Source organism: Marmota marmota, unplaced genomic scaffold (genome assembly GCF_001458135.2).
Source record: "Marmota marmota marmota unplaced genomic scaffold, marMar, whole genome shotgun sequence".
Taxonomy (NCBI): domain Eukaryota; kingdom Metazoa; phylum Chordata; class Mammalia; order Rodentia; family Sciuridae; genus Marmota; species Marmota marmota.
The window spans coordinates 20,832,877-20,848,215 of record NW_026000142.1 but is presented as its reverse complement, the minus strand read 5'-3'; the positions used below and the strand labels follow the sequence as shown (position 1 = coordinate 20,848,215).

At 39.1% G+C, this 15,339-nt stretch overlaps 1 protein-coding gene across 3 annotated transcripts in view; it reads left to right on the top strand.

The window, feature by feature from the left end:
- The window catches only part of Grm8 (glutamate metabotropic receptor 8), a 770,925-nt gene that overhangs the window by 153,617 nt on the left and 601,969 nt on the right, over positions 1–15,339 (top strand). For all 3 annotated transcript variants that reach the window (XM_015488298.2, XM_048786066.1, XM_048786065.1), the window contains exon 3: positions 1,711–1,927. In XM_015488298.2, coding sequence (XP_015343784.1) covers positions 1,711–1,927 — 217 coding nt within the window. The remainder of the gene's footprint in view (positions 1–1,710; positions 1,928–15,339) is intronic.

Below are 15,339 nucleotides of genomic sequence, written 5' to 3'. Positions count from 1 at the left end.
TCTCTTTCATTAGAACATAGAAACACACATGGTTTTGATCTTTGGAAAAATGTTTCCAGTAAGGGACAGATGACACCAAGTCATTCATGATTTCTTCCTCAGGTTCTCTAGAAGGAATCAAGAAAAGCCACAAAAGTTTGGTGTGTGGTTGGAGACCTAGAGGCATGCCTTTCTGAGTAGTCATGTATTTCAAAGGCACAAAGCCTAGTGAAGTCAACCACCTGTCCATCAAGGCCAGAGAAAGCAAATGGCAGGAAGAGGGAGGTCAGATATTTTACATGATCCCACAGTCTTGGTGAGTTTATATGCTCTCACCAAGAGGACAAAACCAGGAAGAATTTAGGGTTAAATAGGCTGAGTGGCCATTGTTATAGTTAGTATGAGAAAATAGGTTGATACCCGTTAAAACAGAATCCTGCAGCACCCTGGTGAGCTCCAGGCGCCTGGTTCTGCTTCTGTACCAGGGTGAGGTGCAGCAAACAAACTCCTTCATCAAAACAGACAACTTAAAAATTTATATCTTGGGAAGTTCAGAGTTACTTCACTGGCCACCAATATGAAATAGGATTACTTAATCTAGACTTAGAAAGGCTGTTCATGTGTTCAGTGCTTTTCGAAGATGTCAAGAGAGGAGTCAAAACCTCCATGTGGATTGGAAGTCATCAAGCTAGAGGGTGGTGGGTAACCAGTGGATCCCAGGATGTATAGATTGGCATGGGAAGACAGACCCACAACCTCTTTGACATTGTCTTTGAGCACTGACATTAGCTACAATATCTGATGGAGAATAAAGTTGTTTTATGTATTAAGTCATGCCTTCATCTTCAAACAAGCCACCTAAGTTAGGACATGCTTGACTTCTGAACTTTCACCCACATCCCAGAATACCAGCCAAAGAGTGATAAGACACCTAGCTGTACAGCTCACTCTCCAAAATTATTGAGAAATGACATAGAATTCTTATTTTTGAAAAATCTTTTAAAAATTTGCCCTGTTCATGTCAGAAAATAATATCTTAAAAGAAGTTATGGTAATGTTTTGAACAACCAACAATAAAAAATTAAAAAAAAAAGAAGTTATGGTCTGGATTTCTTTTCCTTGTGACTTTTAGGGGGAACTAGAAAGATGTTTTTATTAGAGGATACATGGTTGGTTATTCCCAAACCTTTATAAGGTATTCATGATTACACCAGTAAGTGATGAATAGGCTTTCAAAACTATATACTTAAAATTATTTACTGAAATTCAATATTAAGACTTAAAAATCATCAAGTGTCAAAAATATCTTATATTTAATTTCCTGTTTGTCATTTTTTTATAGCCTTTGTGTCCTAAAGCCAAAGATAATTTCAGAGGTGACCTTTTCTGATGTATATATGTACTATGCCTTCGTTTCTTTCTCATTTTTATGCTAGAACAATCATGTACAGAATAAAAAAGCACAAACGTTTTCCTTTGGCTTATGAAACAATGGAAACTGAAGCAAGACTAAATTCTTTCTCACTGTTTATAAGTATGTGCATTGAAAGAAAGCAAACATGGATCATTAGAAAATATTTTATAATTAAATTGGTATTCTGAAACCTTATTTTGGCTTTGAGCTAATATGTCTAGGTTTTTGTTATAGCTTTGACCGTTTGGTCTCCTGGGACAGTCCATCACTCTACAAGATTCCTCATGGGTTGAAATTAACTGTCATTTGTTTTACAGATACCTCAAATTAGCTATGCATCCACAGCCCCAGAGCTAAGTGATAACACCAGGTATGACTTCTTCTCTCGGGTCGTCCCGCCTGACTCCTACCAAGCTCAAGCCATGGTGGACATTGTGACAGCTCTGGGATGGAATTATGTGTCGACACTGGCTTCTGAGGGGAACTATGGAGAGAGTGGTGTGGAGGCCTTCACCCAGATCTCAAGGGAGATTGGTGAGCATATATTTATCATATGATTGTATTTGGAGGTGACAGGTTGTTGAAGTCTGAACAACTCCAAGTATATGAAATAATTAGAGCTCCTACAGATGTGTGGTCTCAGCTGTCCACTGTAGAGGAAAGCTGGATGTATTATAAATGATTTTATTTGTTCACAGGTCATTCAAGGTGACACTTTGGTGCTAATTTAGGAAATAGAGCTCCTGACTCAGGTGAACTTTTTTTTTTTTAAAGTGTCTGTTTTGATGAGGGAGTTTGCTGGCACAGTAGAGACACTGCAAATTTGAATAAATGACATACTATTTGATTGTTTTAGATGGAAGTTTACATTAGCAAGTCATTAAATTAAAAAAAACAACAATGGAATTTAACATCCAGCACCAGAGGGATTAAAACTAGTAGTCATCATAAAGCAATACCAAAGTAACCCCCAACACTGTATTTAAGAGATACTCTTATTATCATATTTGACTTTTTTTTTATTCTTACCTAAAACTTGGAAGCTTACATTGGGGTGAAAGGCAAAATGTGAAAACTTGGTTGAAACATAGTGCTGAGAAGCTCTGTCCTGGACTTTCTTCAAAGTGCTTATTCAAATCTCTGGAGACCTTTCACCAATGTGTGTGTTTACCCATGAGGTTGTAAATCCATTACAAAACAGAACAAAACAACAACTTGGCTCATAAATCTGAATGCTGATTAGTCTATAATGTATCTTTGTGGATAAAAAGGACACATATTATTGTTACTTAAATACTATTATTGTGAATGAATGCATTTTTTTATGTAGGTAATAGCAACATCTCATGGAAAGATTACAGTTTCCCTTGGCTGTTTTTCAATAATTATGAACTTAAAGGAAGAAATTCTTTCTTGGAGAAAGGAAAAGATCATGGGCTTGATTCAGAGTTAACAATAATTTACCAAGGACAAACAGTCTAAATTTATTAAAAATAAGATTTTCATTTGAAAAATTTGTAGATGTTCAGGTCTGTTCTTCTGTATAAGATGCCTTACATTGTCAACTGAGAAGAAGTATAAATTGGAAATTTATTATGCACAGGATTTGGTATATTTCACATTTGTTCAATGGCTGTGCTGTTGCAGAAACTGTAGAAAGGTCTGGTCTTGTTGGACAGATTAGGTTAATTTATTTAATTGGACAACCGTTCACACCTGCTGTAAGTGTCCATGATGCCATAATCTTTGCTCTTTGAAATTTTAAATTATATCACTATTGCCATAAAAATGATTCAAAACATTCGATTGAACTTTATATTATCTTCTTGGGTAAAAAGCCCAAGTTTATCCTTAGAGGAAATGCCTACTCAGATGAAAACAATAGCTGCTGGAAGCAGGGTTAATGTATTATTTAAGCAGCTGATGTCAATTCTTACCAGAGTGATAATTCAACACGAGATGGAAACTAATAGAGTATGTATTGAAATAAATTTTCTGCAGTGATCCTGGGCATTCCTCAATGCCAGGAAACATTTTGTGTGCCTGAAACAGATTACTATGAAAAATTCAATACAGGACATAATTTGCCAATTGTTGTGGAATCTGATAAAATTCATTGTTCCAAAAGTTAAGTGGCAGTACAATTTTATTCTTTTGACTAAAATAAGAAATATTTAGTTTTTACTTTTTCAGGAGCATTGCTATACTCTGGTAATACTGTCACATAAACGGTTTCAGATGGTACCATTCATTATTGCTGTTTCTATCTTAGTCATTAGTATGGGAGAAAATAATTTTAGTGCCTTGTGTATGCTTCTGATTAGAGCAACACATTTTTTTCTATGTTGATCCTTTCAGTTTTCTTTGACTTGATTGGCTGTCCATTCTATTTCAGTTCTCACTTATCTGGGGAATGGAGGAGGGATGGGTTGTCAATTAATATGCAGAATACTGAAAAGGCCGAATTAGTACCACACTAGAGTATGCCATAGAATATATTAAATATCAAAATCATCCCTCATTTTAATGACAAAGATTTTATCTAGAACAAAAATAGCTGAAAATTAAACCTTTTACATGACAATGATATTAATGGGAATGGCAAATGGTAGCAACTTAACCCATTCTGTAATTATCTGATGATTCTAATGAAAATCATTAGTTCTGTAACATTTGCTGCTCTTAACTACAACATTGATGACATCTCTGTCATGATGTTAGTAGTGTGTTTTTTAAAAATCTTACTATCTTGACTAAGAAGGAAATGTATAAATTCACTTTTGGAGTGTCTATTAATAAAATTATGTATTTTCCCAATTCTTGTAAATAAAAGTTCCCCTACTTGATTCTGAAATCCTCTTTAGCAACATCAACTGCTATGAAATTTCAGTCTAAATTGAGGCATACTATGTCTTATATCTGATTTATTCAGACATGTCATAATAGGATGATAGTAAAATTAAAATCATTTTAGTAGTAAATTGCTTGTACAGTTTAATTAGAATGTTTTTTATTTTAACAAAATTTGAGACCGAGGGAAGTTTTTCTTGTGAATCTGGGGAAAGGAAGTTTATGAGTAAATGGTGGCTGTGAGCATGTCAGTGATGGCCTCTCTCTAGATGATATCCTTCTGAAGGAGAGAGTGATAGGAGATACTTGATAAAATAAAGACAAATAGCTCCTTGATATCCCAGCTGTTTTAGTCTCAGCCCAAGGCATTTTTGGCGAAAAGATTTTACTGGAGAAGCCAAAAAATATTTGGGATCAACAAATTGCACAATTTGACTGGAGCATAGTTTGTATAGTGAGGTATAGGATATAAAATTGGTACCCCTGACATTGACACATAGTTATTCAATCATAAGGTGTTTTGGATCATAGGTTGTTTATTTCATTCTTAATTTTCTAGACAATGAGGAAACTGCTAAAGTCTGAGGGAGTCTATCAGCATGTGTACTTAAGTGGAAGATGGAGAGACCAGTTAAGGAACCAATGCAATATCAGTGTTGGCCTGATAAACAGAAGAGGAGACAGGCAACAGACACATCTGAGGTGGAGTCTATGGAAATTACGTAGAGCTGAGGCAAAAAAAAAAAAAGAAACTAAAGGTGACTTTAGAATTCCATATCTGAGTGAGTAGGAGAAAACTAGTGCCATCCACAGGAAAGAATAAAGTAGAAGTTGGTTAGGTCTGGGAAGCATGAGTTTGGTTATGAACATACTAAGCTTTGGGTACCAATATACATATTTGTGGAGAAGGGCAGCAAGGAACACTGATCTGAAACTAAGCAGGAGCTGAGATGTAGTTCTGAAGCTTGTTTCCCCAAAATTGAAAGGGAGGGAGCCGTGGTCGCTGAGGTAGAATATGTAGAGGGAGAAGCAAACAGGGTTGAGGGTGGATTCTGGGCCATAGCTCTGGTATAAGGGGTGGGGTAACGGTCTACATGCAGCAATGGGAAGCTAAAAATAGGGCAGAGTGTTCTCCTCTCTTGGTGGTTTTGTGTTCATCAAGGGGTCTCTTTGCCTAGGAAGGTTTCCACTGCAGGAGGTGGTAGAAAGAGTTCCTTAGGAAAAATTCAAGGACTTTGTGCAATCTTTCATAAGAGAACAGGAACTTTTGCCAGAGGGCATAGCTGAAAGTATGTTGTATCATTACAGAGAACCAAGTAGTGTTCTTGAGAGGTGTTTTCCATTCCTAAGGCTACCAGAGCAAAGTAGCACACTTTGGGTGGCTTCAAACAACAGTAGATTTTTAGCTTTCAGTTCTGGAGGCTAGAAATAAGAAATCAAGGTATCAGCAGACCATGCTACCTCTGAAACTGTAGAGGAGAATCCTTCCTTGCCCTTGAGGCTTCTGGTGTCATCACATGGTCATCATCTACTTTCTTGTGTCTGTCCCCACGTCTTCTCTTCTTACAAGGGTGCAGGATGAATGAAGGATCCTCCTTCCTCCCCTATCATCTCATTTTAACCTTTGCAATCCTGTTTCCAAATACATTCTGAGGCACTGAGGTCAGGATTTCAACATGTCTTTTTGGGGAGACAGTTCAACTCATAACACGATAATCGTGAAGCAATCAGGGAGAGAGCTTCCAGGGACAGAAGAGGCAGTCCTGGAAGACAGCAGGGTGACGCTGAGAAGACAGAATTTGGTTAATGGAGAAACCAGTGTGGAAGTTCCTTTGGAGTGTTATGGAATTCTACTACTTCTCCTGGAGTAGGTGGTGGGGATCCCAGGGTCTGGCTTCCCAGGCCTCAAGGTAGTGAAGAGCTCCCTCCCAGTGGGATTGCTGTGGGTGCTGCTGATATGAACGGGTACTTGCTCTTCAACTGGCCTTGGTTTGTGTGTGATTTTCCATGACATCTGGAAAGGTCTGAACATCCAGAGAATCCCTTCTGTCTTGATTTATTTTTCTTTCCCTCTTTTGGCTTGAGGGAAGGGAATAGTTTAGTTGCTGCAGGCTGTCTTACACATTACCCATGTTACACACCCTCAGTTCTAGGACCATTGTCCTCTCTTTGTCTTGTTTTAATTATTGCATGTGATGTTTCATTGATATTGTAATAAAAGGGTGGATGATATTCTCTTATGCTTTTCCATCATCGGCTCTGGGGCTGGTAGCTTGTGACTCAATAAATGACTTCCTTGGGTCTTTAGACGGGCTCTTTCACTTCTTTGTTTTACCTTATTATACTACTTTTAAAAGAAGACAGGATAATAAATGTTAATGCTGCTACTATCATTCTAAGGGGCCAGGAAGCTAAAGCTTTATCTTTGAAGATAAAAGGGATTTGTGAAACCCTGATGTCTTTTCGGTGTGGATTTGCACAGTGTGGCGACATACCTCCTTTAATCAGTCATCGTGTTTGTGATCCGCTTATGGAAGCCGACAGGCCTTCAAGTCGTCATCGCATACATTATGGGGGGCAGAATAGACCTGAATCTGTCAAATCTATATGTGACATTTTTTCCTAATTTGCAAATGCTGGAAGCTTCTGCACATTGTCTGACACGTGCTCAGAATCTCAAAATCTCAGTGTTGGAAGGTACCCCAGAGGTCATTGGATTGGCAGAGTCTGTTTCAGATGTCAACGTAATAAACAATTTGATTAATTCATTTTTGTATATAAAATAACTCACACTTGCCAAAAATTATATTTAATTATATTTAATTATATTAAATTATATTTAATAAAAATTATATTTATATTTATATTTGGTGAGGGTCAAGCAATAAAGTAAGGGACATATCATTCCATTGAGAAGTGCCCTCTGATCATGTTCTTTTAACTTTGTATGGTTTTAAAAGAAAGCATTTTCCCCCCTTGGGTTATAAACAAGAACTAAATTTCTATTAACTGAAATGGATTCACTTTAAGATTAAAACAAAATATTTTCAATGACAGAAAAGAATGCATAAAGAGCAACTTTTCCCCTCAGATGTTCATTGCTTTGGAAAAATGACTTCCAGCAGGCAAAAATCAATTTGACAAAAGTATTAATGTTGTAAAATACTGTGAATGAAAGGAAACATTTTAATTCAATTGAAAATTTTACTTTATATTCCTACAGCTGAGTTCCATTGATAACACCACATTTCAAGTTGCAAATCATATTTAATTAATATTAACACCAGGTAATTGGCAAGAATAACTTCAAAGGAGGGCTGAGGAAATTGCAAATTGGAACTGCAGGTGCAGCAATACTGCAGAAGCTTTAGAGGGTTCCAAAGAAAGTGTATGTGATTTTAACAATTACCGCAGAACCTGATCAAATAGAGTGTCATTTCAAAGCTTTTCTTTGCTCTGGCCCTTCCTGATATTTAGGGCTTAGTAACTTCCGACCAGCAACAGCAGGTATTAATGTGAACTAGCAAGCAGCATTCAAATAAGTGCTTTAAAACCTACGATTCAAATGCTATAGTTAAGTTTTTTGTAAACGATGGCAGTTTGATACAGTGGAACCCATCTTTGAGTCACAACTTCCTTAAATCCCCTCAATTATGAGACTTCGTTAATGATCTTCTCTGAGGATTAATTTCCTTGTCTGTAAGATGGGAGGCTTCTACTCAGTGATCCTCAAGTGATGTAATATTTGTGAATTTTTTTGTTTTTTATAAACTCCAATGTGCTGTTTAATATCAGGTTTTACTTGTGAAAAGAATGGGGGTAATACAGATTTTCCCCCAAGGTGTGACAAAGCTGTATATTATTATAGGGATGGTAGGTAGGTATGGTATACATTATTATAGGCAGGTAGGTACTGGACTAGAAGAAAGAGCTCTGCTTGCTTTGTTAATTCCCTTCAAACTTAGCCGTCTATGGCAGTTTTGCCTGAAAGGACAGAGAGTATTTTAAGGCACTCCTCACTCCAATGTCTTTTGTCTTTACTAGTTCTCTACAGCATCTGAGGCTGGAGTAGGTGGTGGGGGTCCCAGCAAGTATTCTACCCAGTCTTTTTTTTGAATATTATTTATCATGTCACCTGACCGTTGTCTCTGCTTGGGTCTGACCATTCAGTTGCCATTGTAACAGGGCTGAGATGTTAGTACAAGTTGGGGTCTCTCACCTCATCCTTAGTATTGTGTCCCGAGGGTTATGTGCTTAACCCGATAGTACCACTCACCACTCTGATCATAATGCTGATTTCACTGGGTATCTCTTCCACTTGAATAAAGGACCCAGGGATGCCCAGCAGAGTGCTTGGTTTGAGGCAGGTGCTTCACGAATGCCTACTGAATAGTTGCTGTCCCCACATTAATGCTGTGTCGGTCACGTGATCCCAGAGGTTAGACTTGCTCAGACTCTGGGAACTGAAAAGCAGAGATGTTTCCAACAATGGCTTATGCATTTTCTTGGCTAATGTGTAACCTCTAAGGGAATTTTCTGGGGCTTCTATCAAGTAGAACTTGATTTTTTTTTTGTTTGTTTCTGGAAAATACCAAAGTTATAAAGTAGGATTTAGCCCAACTGTAATTCTTTAGCCAAACATCATCAAGACTTCTTACTGGCTAGGCTTGAGTTCCAGATCTGTCAGTGGGATGATAACTTTCCCAGTTTCCTCATCCGTCAAATGGTGATAACAATCGTGTAAGAATTGAGTAAGATCATATCTAATAGTGGGTGGCTCTGATTAGTGGTCAACAATTGTTGATTTATATTATGTTAGGAGTCCATTCTCATGAGTAGGTGGCCTAGAAGGGGGTCTTACAGTTTGCCCAAGGAATGGAAGGAAGTGCACCTAGGAGTAAACAATCCTATTATTATTATTATTATTATTTATTTCCTAGCAGGACTAATATGTTCCCTTGGATAGCGCTGGTGTGTCATTGAACACATGCATTAAGTACCGTCAGCATGGGCTCACTGAATCCACCTGCTCTTCTTCCCTTCTGAATCTTCCAAATATTAATTGATTTTTCCAGCATTTATAGTTCACCCACCAAGTGTCAAGCCACAGTAGTTTAAGCTGAGGATACAGAGATCAGTCGTGGCCTCTGCTTTCTGGCAGGTCACTGTGTGTCAGAGGAGGCCGGGATGCAAACAATTACAGATTAATGTGGCCATTGCCTTAGTGGAGCCATTATTTGGAGACATTACTCATAAACATCAGGCTCAAGGGAGGGCATCCTTCAGTTCAGGTAACAAAAAGGCCTGGTGTGAGGCAGTGGAAGGTGGTGGTTGGATCCTAAGGTCAAAGGGAGTACATGATGTGTTGGGAATTAAACTAATTTCAATAACTTCAGCAAAACCATATCTTTTTTTTCCTGAGAAAAAAGCACAAAAATTGAATGTAAAATATGATATCAACTTGGTGGCATCTATATTTGTAAAATGTTTTAACATGTATAAAATATATATTGTGTTTCATGATTATTTATTAATTTACTGATGATTACTCAGAGGTTTTTACTTACAATCAGCACAAGATGTGCCCTGACATCAGACTATTTTTTAAGATCACTGCTATCCACCACCTCCTGTGCCCTGGCCCGCAGTTGTGGTTTAACTCAGCTCCTGAGTCTCAGCCAGAGCTAACCACTTGCACCCAGTCTCAGCCCACAAATTGGCAGGGTGTGGAAGGATTTTTGTCCTGATAGACTCTGTCATCAGGGAGGAGTCCTGGAGTCCCTCTCTATTACTGCAAACTTACAGCGCTGTTCTACACATGACTTACACTCCAGATCCTTGGGAATGGATTTGTGCCTGGACTCTGACCTCCTAGGATTGGACCATGACACCCACCTGTTCCCTGTCAACTTCCACCTGATTGGTGTAAGCATCCATCAGCTGCCTGCATTCTCAGGGTCACTAAGGTCTGACTTTGCATAGAGCCTTTGAGCAGAATGCTGGCTGTGTACTGGCCCTTACTTGTGCTAGGGTCCTAACCCTCTCAAGCTTGTTGTCTTACACTTCTGAGGTCCATTTAATATTATTTTGATAGTAGACTATGAATGAATAGATATGAATTTCCTAGAATAAAAGAATTCGGCCTCAGGGAGTAGTTTGAGTTTCTCTCTCAGAGATTCCTATACAAATGCTTAGAAAGGGCTCGAATCTGTCACATCAAAAGTGCAGTTCCTTTTCAAGTTATTTTTTTCCTGCTACCTAACTCCCACTGCCAACTGCATTAGTTTCCTAGGGCTGCCGTAACAAAGTACCACAAATTGGGTAGCTTAAACAACATAAATATATCAGGATACGGTTCTGGAGGTTTGAAGTCTAAGATCAAGGTGTCAGCAGGGTTGGTTCTTTTCTGAGGACTGTAAGGAAGAATCTGTTTCATTCATCTCTCCTAGCGGTATTTTGCCGGTATCTTTGCCATTCCTTGGTGTATGGAAGCATCACTGTGATCTCTGCCTTCATCTTCACATGATTTTCTCTGTGTGCATGTCTGTGTGTGTCTCTCTGTGTGTCTGTGTCTAGATTTCTCTCGACATATTAGGACACCAGTCATGTTGAATTAGGGGCCTATCTTACTCCAGTATGATTTTGTATAACTTCATTTTCATTTAGTTAGTTAAATCTGCAAAGACCCTGTTTCCAAATAAGGTCACATTCTGAAGAACTTACTAGGGGTTAAGATTTCAACATATCAATTTTGGGGGTCACAATTCAATCCATAATACCAACTATGGCTTCTGGATTGAGCTCTGATTAATGGAATTCTGTCTGAAGCGAGCCCACATTTGTACTGGTCCTTTAGATGAATTTTGGGCCTCCCTGTTTCCTCTGAATGATCTTCTCTGTAATCCGGGGACCCAGCGACTTTCCCCCTGCCTCCTGCCAGATGGTCACTTTAATATCTCACAACTTAATGCCCAAGTCACAATAAGAATTATACTTCCCCCTGTCTTATCCCCAAAGAAATCACATTCTTTTATTTTCTTTTCCAAAGACATTTCCTTGTTAAAGGCATTCTGTTTGGAAACTCCAGCACTAGATGAGAGCTTTAAGGTGCAATCTGTACTTTACTGTGTTGATAGAAGCACATAATATAAAAACACCCTTCTGCAGAAATGAAGCAACATCAGAATCCATTTATGTTATTTTTATAGGCCTTAAAGGAGTTGGCCAGAGAATTAGGAGTGTGTTTTCCCAGTTTACTTCATAACTTCTCAACTAAGCAACAATTATAGTTTCCTTAAAAATAAATGGCTCAAGAATAATAAGATCAGAAGGCTGTAAGATGAATAGTTGTTTGAGATAGGTGCCAATTATTTCAAGGGTTATGTCCCCTTGGCAAAGCTGTGCAGAGTGGACCCTGTTCTCCAGCATCTGCGTGTGTGACAGATGCTGGGCTCCATCCTTTGCTGCTTGCACTGCTACCTGACCAAAGCCATTTCATGATTCAGTGGTGATCCCAGGAGGGGTGGAGAGGGGAAAGAGAGAGTAAACCTCAAGCCAGCACATTTGTTTCTTGTTAACAGCTCTGGGAAGAGGTTTGGTCAGGAAAGAAATTTCAAGTAATGATTTAAACATATCTTCTGGCAGTTGTAGCAGTGAGGAAAAAAAAATAATGCTTCTTGTAACAGCTCAGACGCACTTCCAAGGCAGTGGTACGCATAGCCATGTGACTCTGGAGTCACATTTGTATCATGTATCACAGCTGGCATGCACATAATGGGCTGTTAAGGGAAAGAGGGATGTTCAGGGTACATTGCTAGTCTTTTGTATTTGCTATCATGGAGGGCAGTCACCATGGCCTCCTTCAAAATGTTGCTAGATGTCATTGCCAGAGGGAATCCTATGCTATAATAGAACTATTTCTGATAGCTGGTGCAACATTGCTCTCAATAAATATTTGAGCCCCTACTATGTGTCAGGGCCTTGTTTGAGGTAGCAGGAATATGGTGCTGATGAGACAGACCTGATTCCTGACCTCATGGGGTTCCCATTCTATCTTACTGTCTTTCTATGTCTTGTGACCTTTTAGTCTCATATCTCTCCATGGTATGGGAATTTAGATTAAGCCCACAGAGTGGGATGCCTCCAACTGAGTTCATGAAAAGGCTGAGAAAGGGCTTGCATCTCTCATACCCATGGCTTGATCCTTTGTGTGTTCAGAAGATGCTGAAGCTCAGCTGAGGTATCCATATGTATATGTGTTTGCTCACCAGGTGCAGTTGCTTAGGGGAAATGCCAGTTGCAGGGAGAGTAAAGAATGGCATGAAGGGCATAGATCAGAGATTATGGACCTGGTCGTGGCCTGAACCTACTGCCACATGGCATGATATTCATACTTGCCATCTCTCAGCCTGAATGTCTGCCTGTCCTCCATGTTGGTCTGATTAACATTTCCTTGTCTTTCTTGGTTATTTTCATGAAGCCTCCATTTTTTTTTCATTCCCACCTCCCCTAAGTCAAGATATTTGTGTTCTGTCAAATGAAAACTAATCCCTACTTAGATAAGAGAAAACTTTATTCAGAAAAAAAGACTATTGCAATAGAAAGAATGCCCCAATCTCAGACATCTAGGAGCATCAGAAAATCAAAGAGACAAAGCTTTTCTTTTATAGGGTAGGGAGGGAGGGATAAGCAAAGTTTAATAGAATCTATTAAAGGGAAGTTGGGGCATGACCAGTGGGATCTGAAAGGATAGTTTCGTGCTGTGTTCAGCTGATTCTCAGGGGAAGCAAAGGGAACCTGCTTCAATTTTTAGTGCTTTCTCAGATTTGGGGGAAAGCATAGTTCAGAGTCCCATAGGAAAGAGAGAATCCTTCTGTCCAGACCACATAGTGGGTAAAAAGCAGGTCACTGTGAACTCCTCTATGGTTCTGTACAGATACATCACTGTTTTAATTACTTCTCTCTCTTCCTTCAGAAGTGGAGAGTATCTTTTTTCTTTGTTTAGTAAGTAGTTGCAAGATCTAGGAGATTCTGTCAAAATGTTTGTTGGATGAGTGAATAAATGGGTACATGGCAGGGGGGTGTAACCTGGAGACATGACATCAGGAAGCAGAGACTTGGAGAAAGGTATATGGGACAGGCTAGGAACTCACATGAAAGAATTCTGTGGCCGAGATGGGACCCTGATCCTGGGCTTAGCCTCACATCCTGCCTGGTGGCACTTGAGAGAAATGGGCTATGGGGCTATGGCTGGGTCTGCAACAAGAAGGTACATGGGAAGGAGAAAAAGCCAGGGAACCAGAGTTCAGGGCCAGGGTTAAGTCCATAATACAGAAAGAGTATCTAAGGTAGATGACAGCAAGGTCAGTGGCCAGATTGCTAAACTTGATTCTGAGAATTCAAGCAAGTTCTATAGATCTATAGTTCTGGTGGCAAAAAAAGGCAGATTAAGAAACAAAGAGCTGACAAAGGGGTAGATGCAAAAATCAGAAAGTAGATTAATGTGTCAAACCTATCACTTCTATTTCAACTGGCTTTGAGTCTTCAAGGTATATAAACATGTGATGTGATTCCTGGCTGCAAGATATCCTAAAGGTCCAGAACTTCTGCTGTGTAGGATGACTCCAGGTCCTAGAGCTTGCTTATCCATCATGCATTCCATACGTGCTTGGTGCTTATGTGAAGTTCAAAGAACTGTGCTAGGTGCTGGGAATTCACAGATTTGGTCCTTGGCCTCCAGGGTCTTAGAGCCTAGTGAGTGAGAAGATCTATTTATTTTTTTACCCTATTTTTTTCATTGGTACATAATAGTGGGATTTGTTGTTACATATTCATATATGCATGAGAAGATTGATGTTAAAAAGTAAACAAGATGATAATTATAAATTGTGTCTTATTAAGAAAAAAAAAAAACAAATGAATGCTTATGGTTCTTTGAGAGACAGCTGGGAAACCACTGTGGGTGGAATGCAGAAAGGGTAGCAGGCCTGAAGATGAGTAGTCAAGGGCTACTGAAGGACAGCCATGACTGGCAGTGTAGGCTTTATTCCCAGCAGTAGGAAGCCTTTGAGGGGGTTTGGAGAATGGCATGGTGTTATTGAGGCTTTAAGAAGATCATGTACAGAAACTGGATTGCAGAGGCAAGATAAAAGCAGGAGACAAGTTAGACATTTACCCCAGCTCTCCAGGCGAGGGCTGGGTTGGCTGAATTAGCACGACCCTGGGGGAAGGAAGTATGAGTGTGTGATTTGGCATTGGCACAAGTAGAGACAAGGTCTTGGGCCTGGAGGATGAGGTCACTTGATACCATGAGGATCAATGCCCTGGAAATAAAACTCCCTGAATCCATCTTGGCCAATAGCAGAGGATGTGCTGGAGCTCTTAGATTAGGGTGGGTGTGTCCAGAATGACTATGTGGCTCTTTGAATGAATGAATCAGGGCTAGGACATCAGATAAACTATTTTCTGGCAAAATTACTCTGATGCTTTAGTGAAAAAGAGCTAAAAACGTAAATGCCCCCCAAGTTGTTGTTACTTTTATTTTAATAACATCTATTTATAGATCTTTTTTTAAATTTATTTTTTTATTGGTTGTTCAAAACATTACAAAGCTCTTGACATAATCATATTTCATACATTAGATTCAAGTGGGTTATGAACTCCCATTTTTACCCCAAATACAGATTGTAGAATCACATTGGTTACACATCCACATTTTTACTTAATGCCATATTAGTAACTGTTGTATTCTGCTACCTTTCCTATCCTCTACTATCCCCCCCTCCCCTCCCCTCCCATCTTCTCTCTCTACCCCATCTACTGTAATTCATTTCTCTCCTTGTTTTTTTTCCCATTTACCTCACAACCTCTTATATGTAATTTTGTATAACAATGAGGGTCTCCTTCCATTTCCATGCAATTTCCCTTTTCTCTCCCTTTCCCTCCCACCTCATGTCTCTGTTTAATGTTAATCTTTCCTCCTGCTCTTCCTCCCTGCTCTGTTCTTAGTTGCTCTCATTATATCAAAGAAGACATTTGGCATTTGTTTTTTAGGGATTGGCTAGCTTCACTTAGCATAATCTGCTCTAGTGCCATCC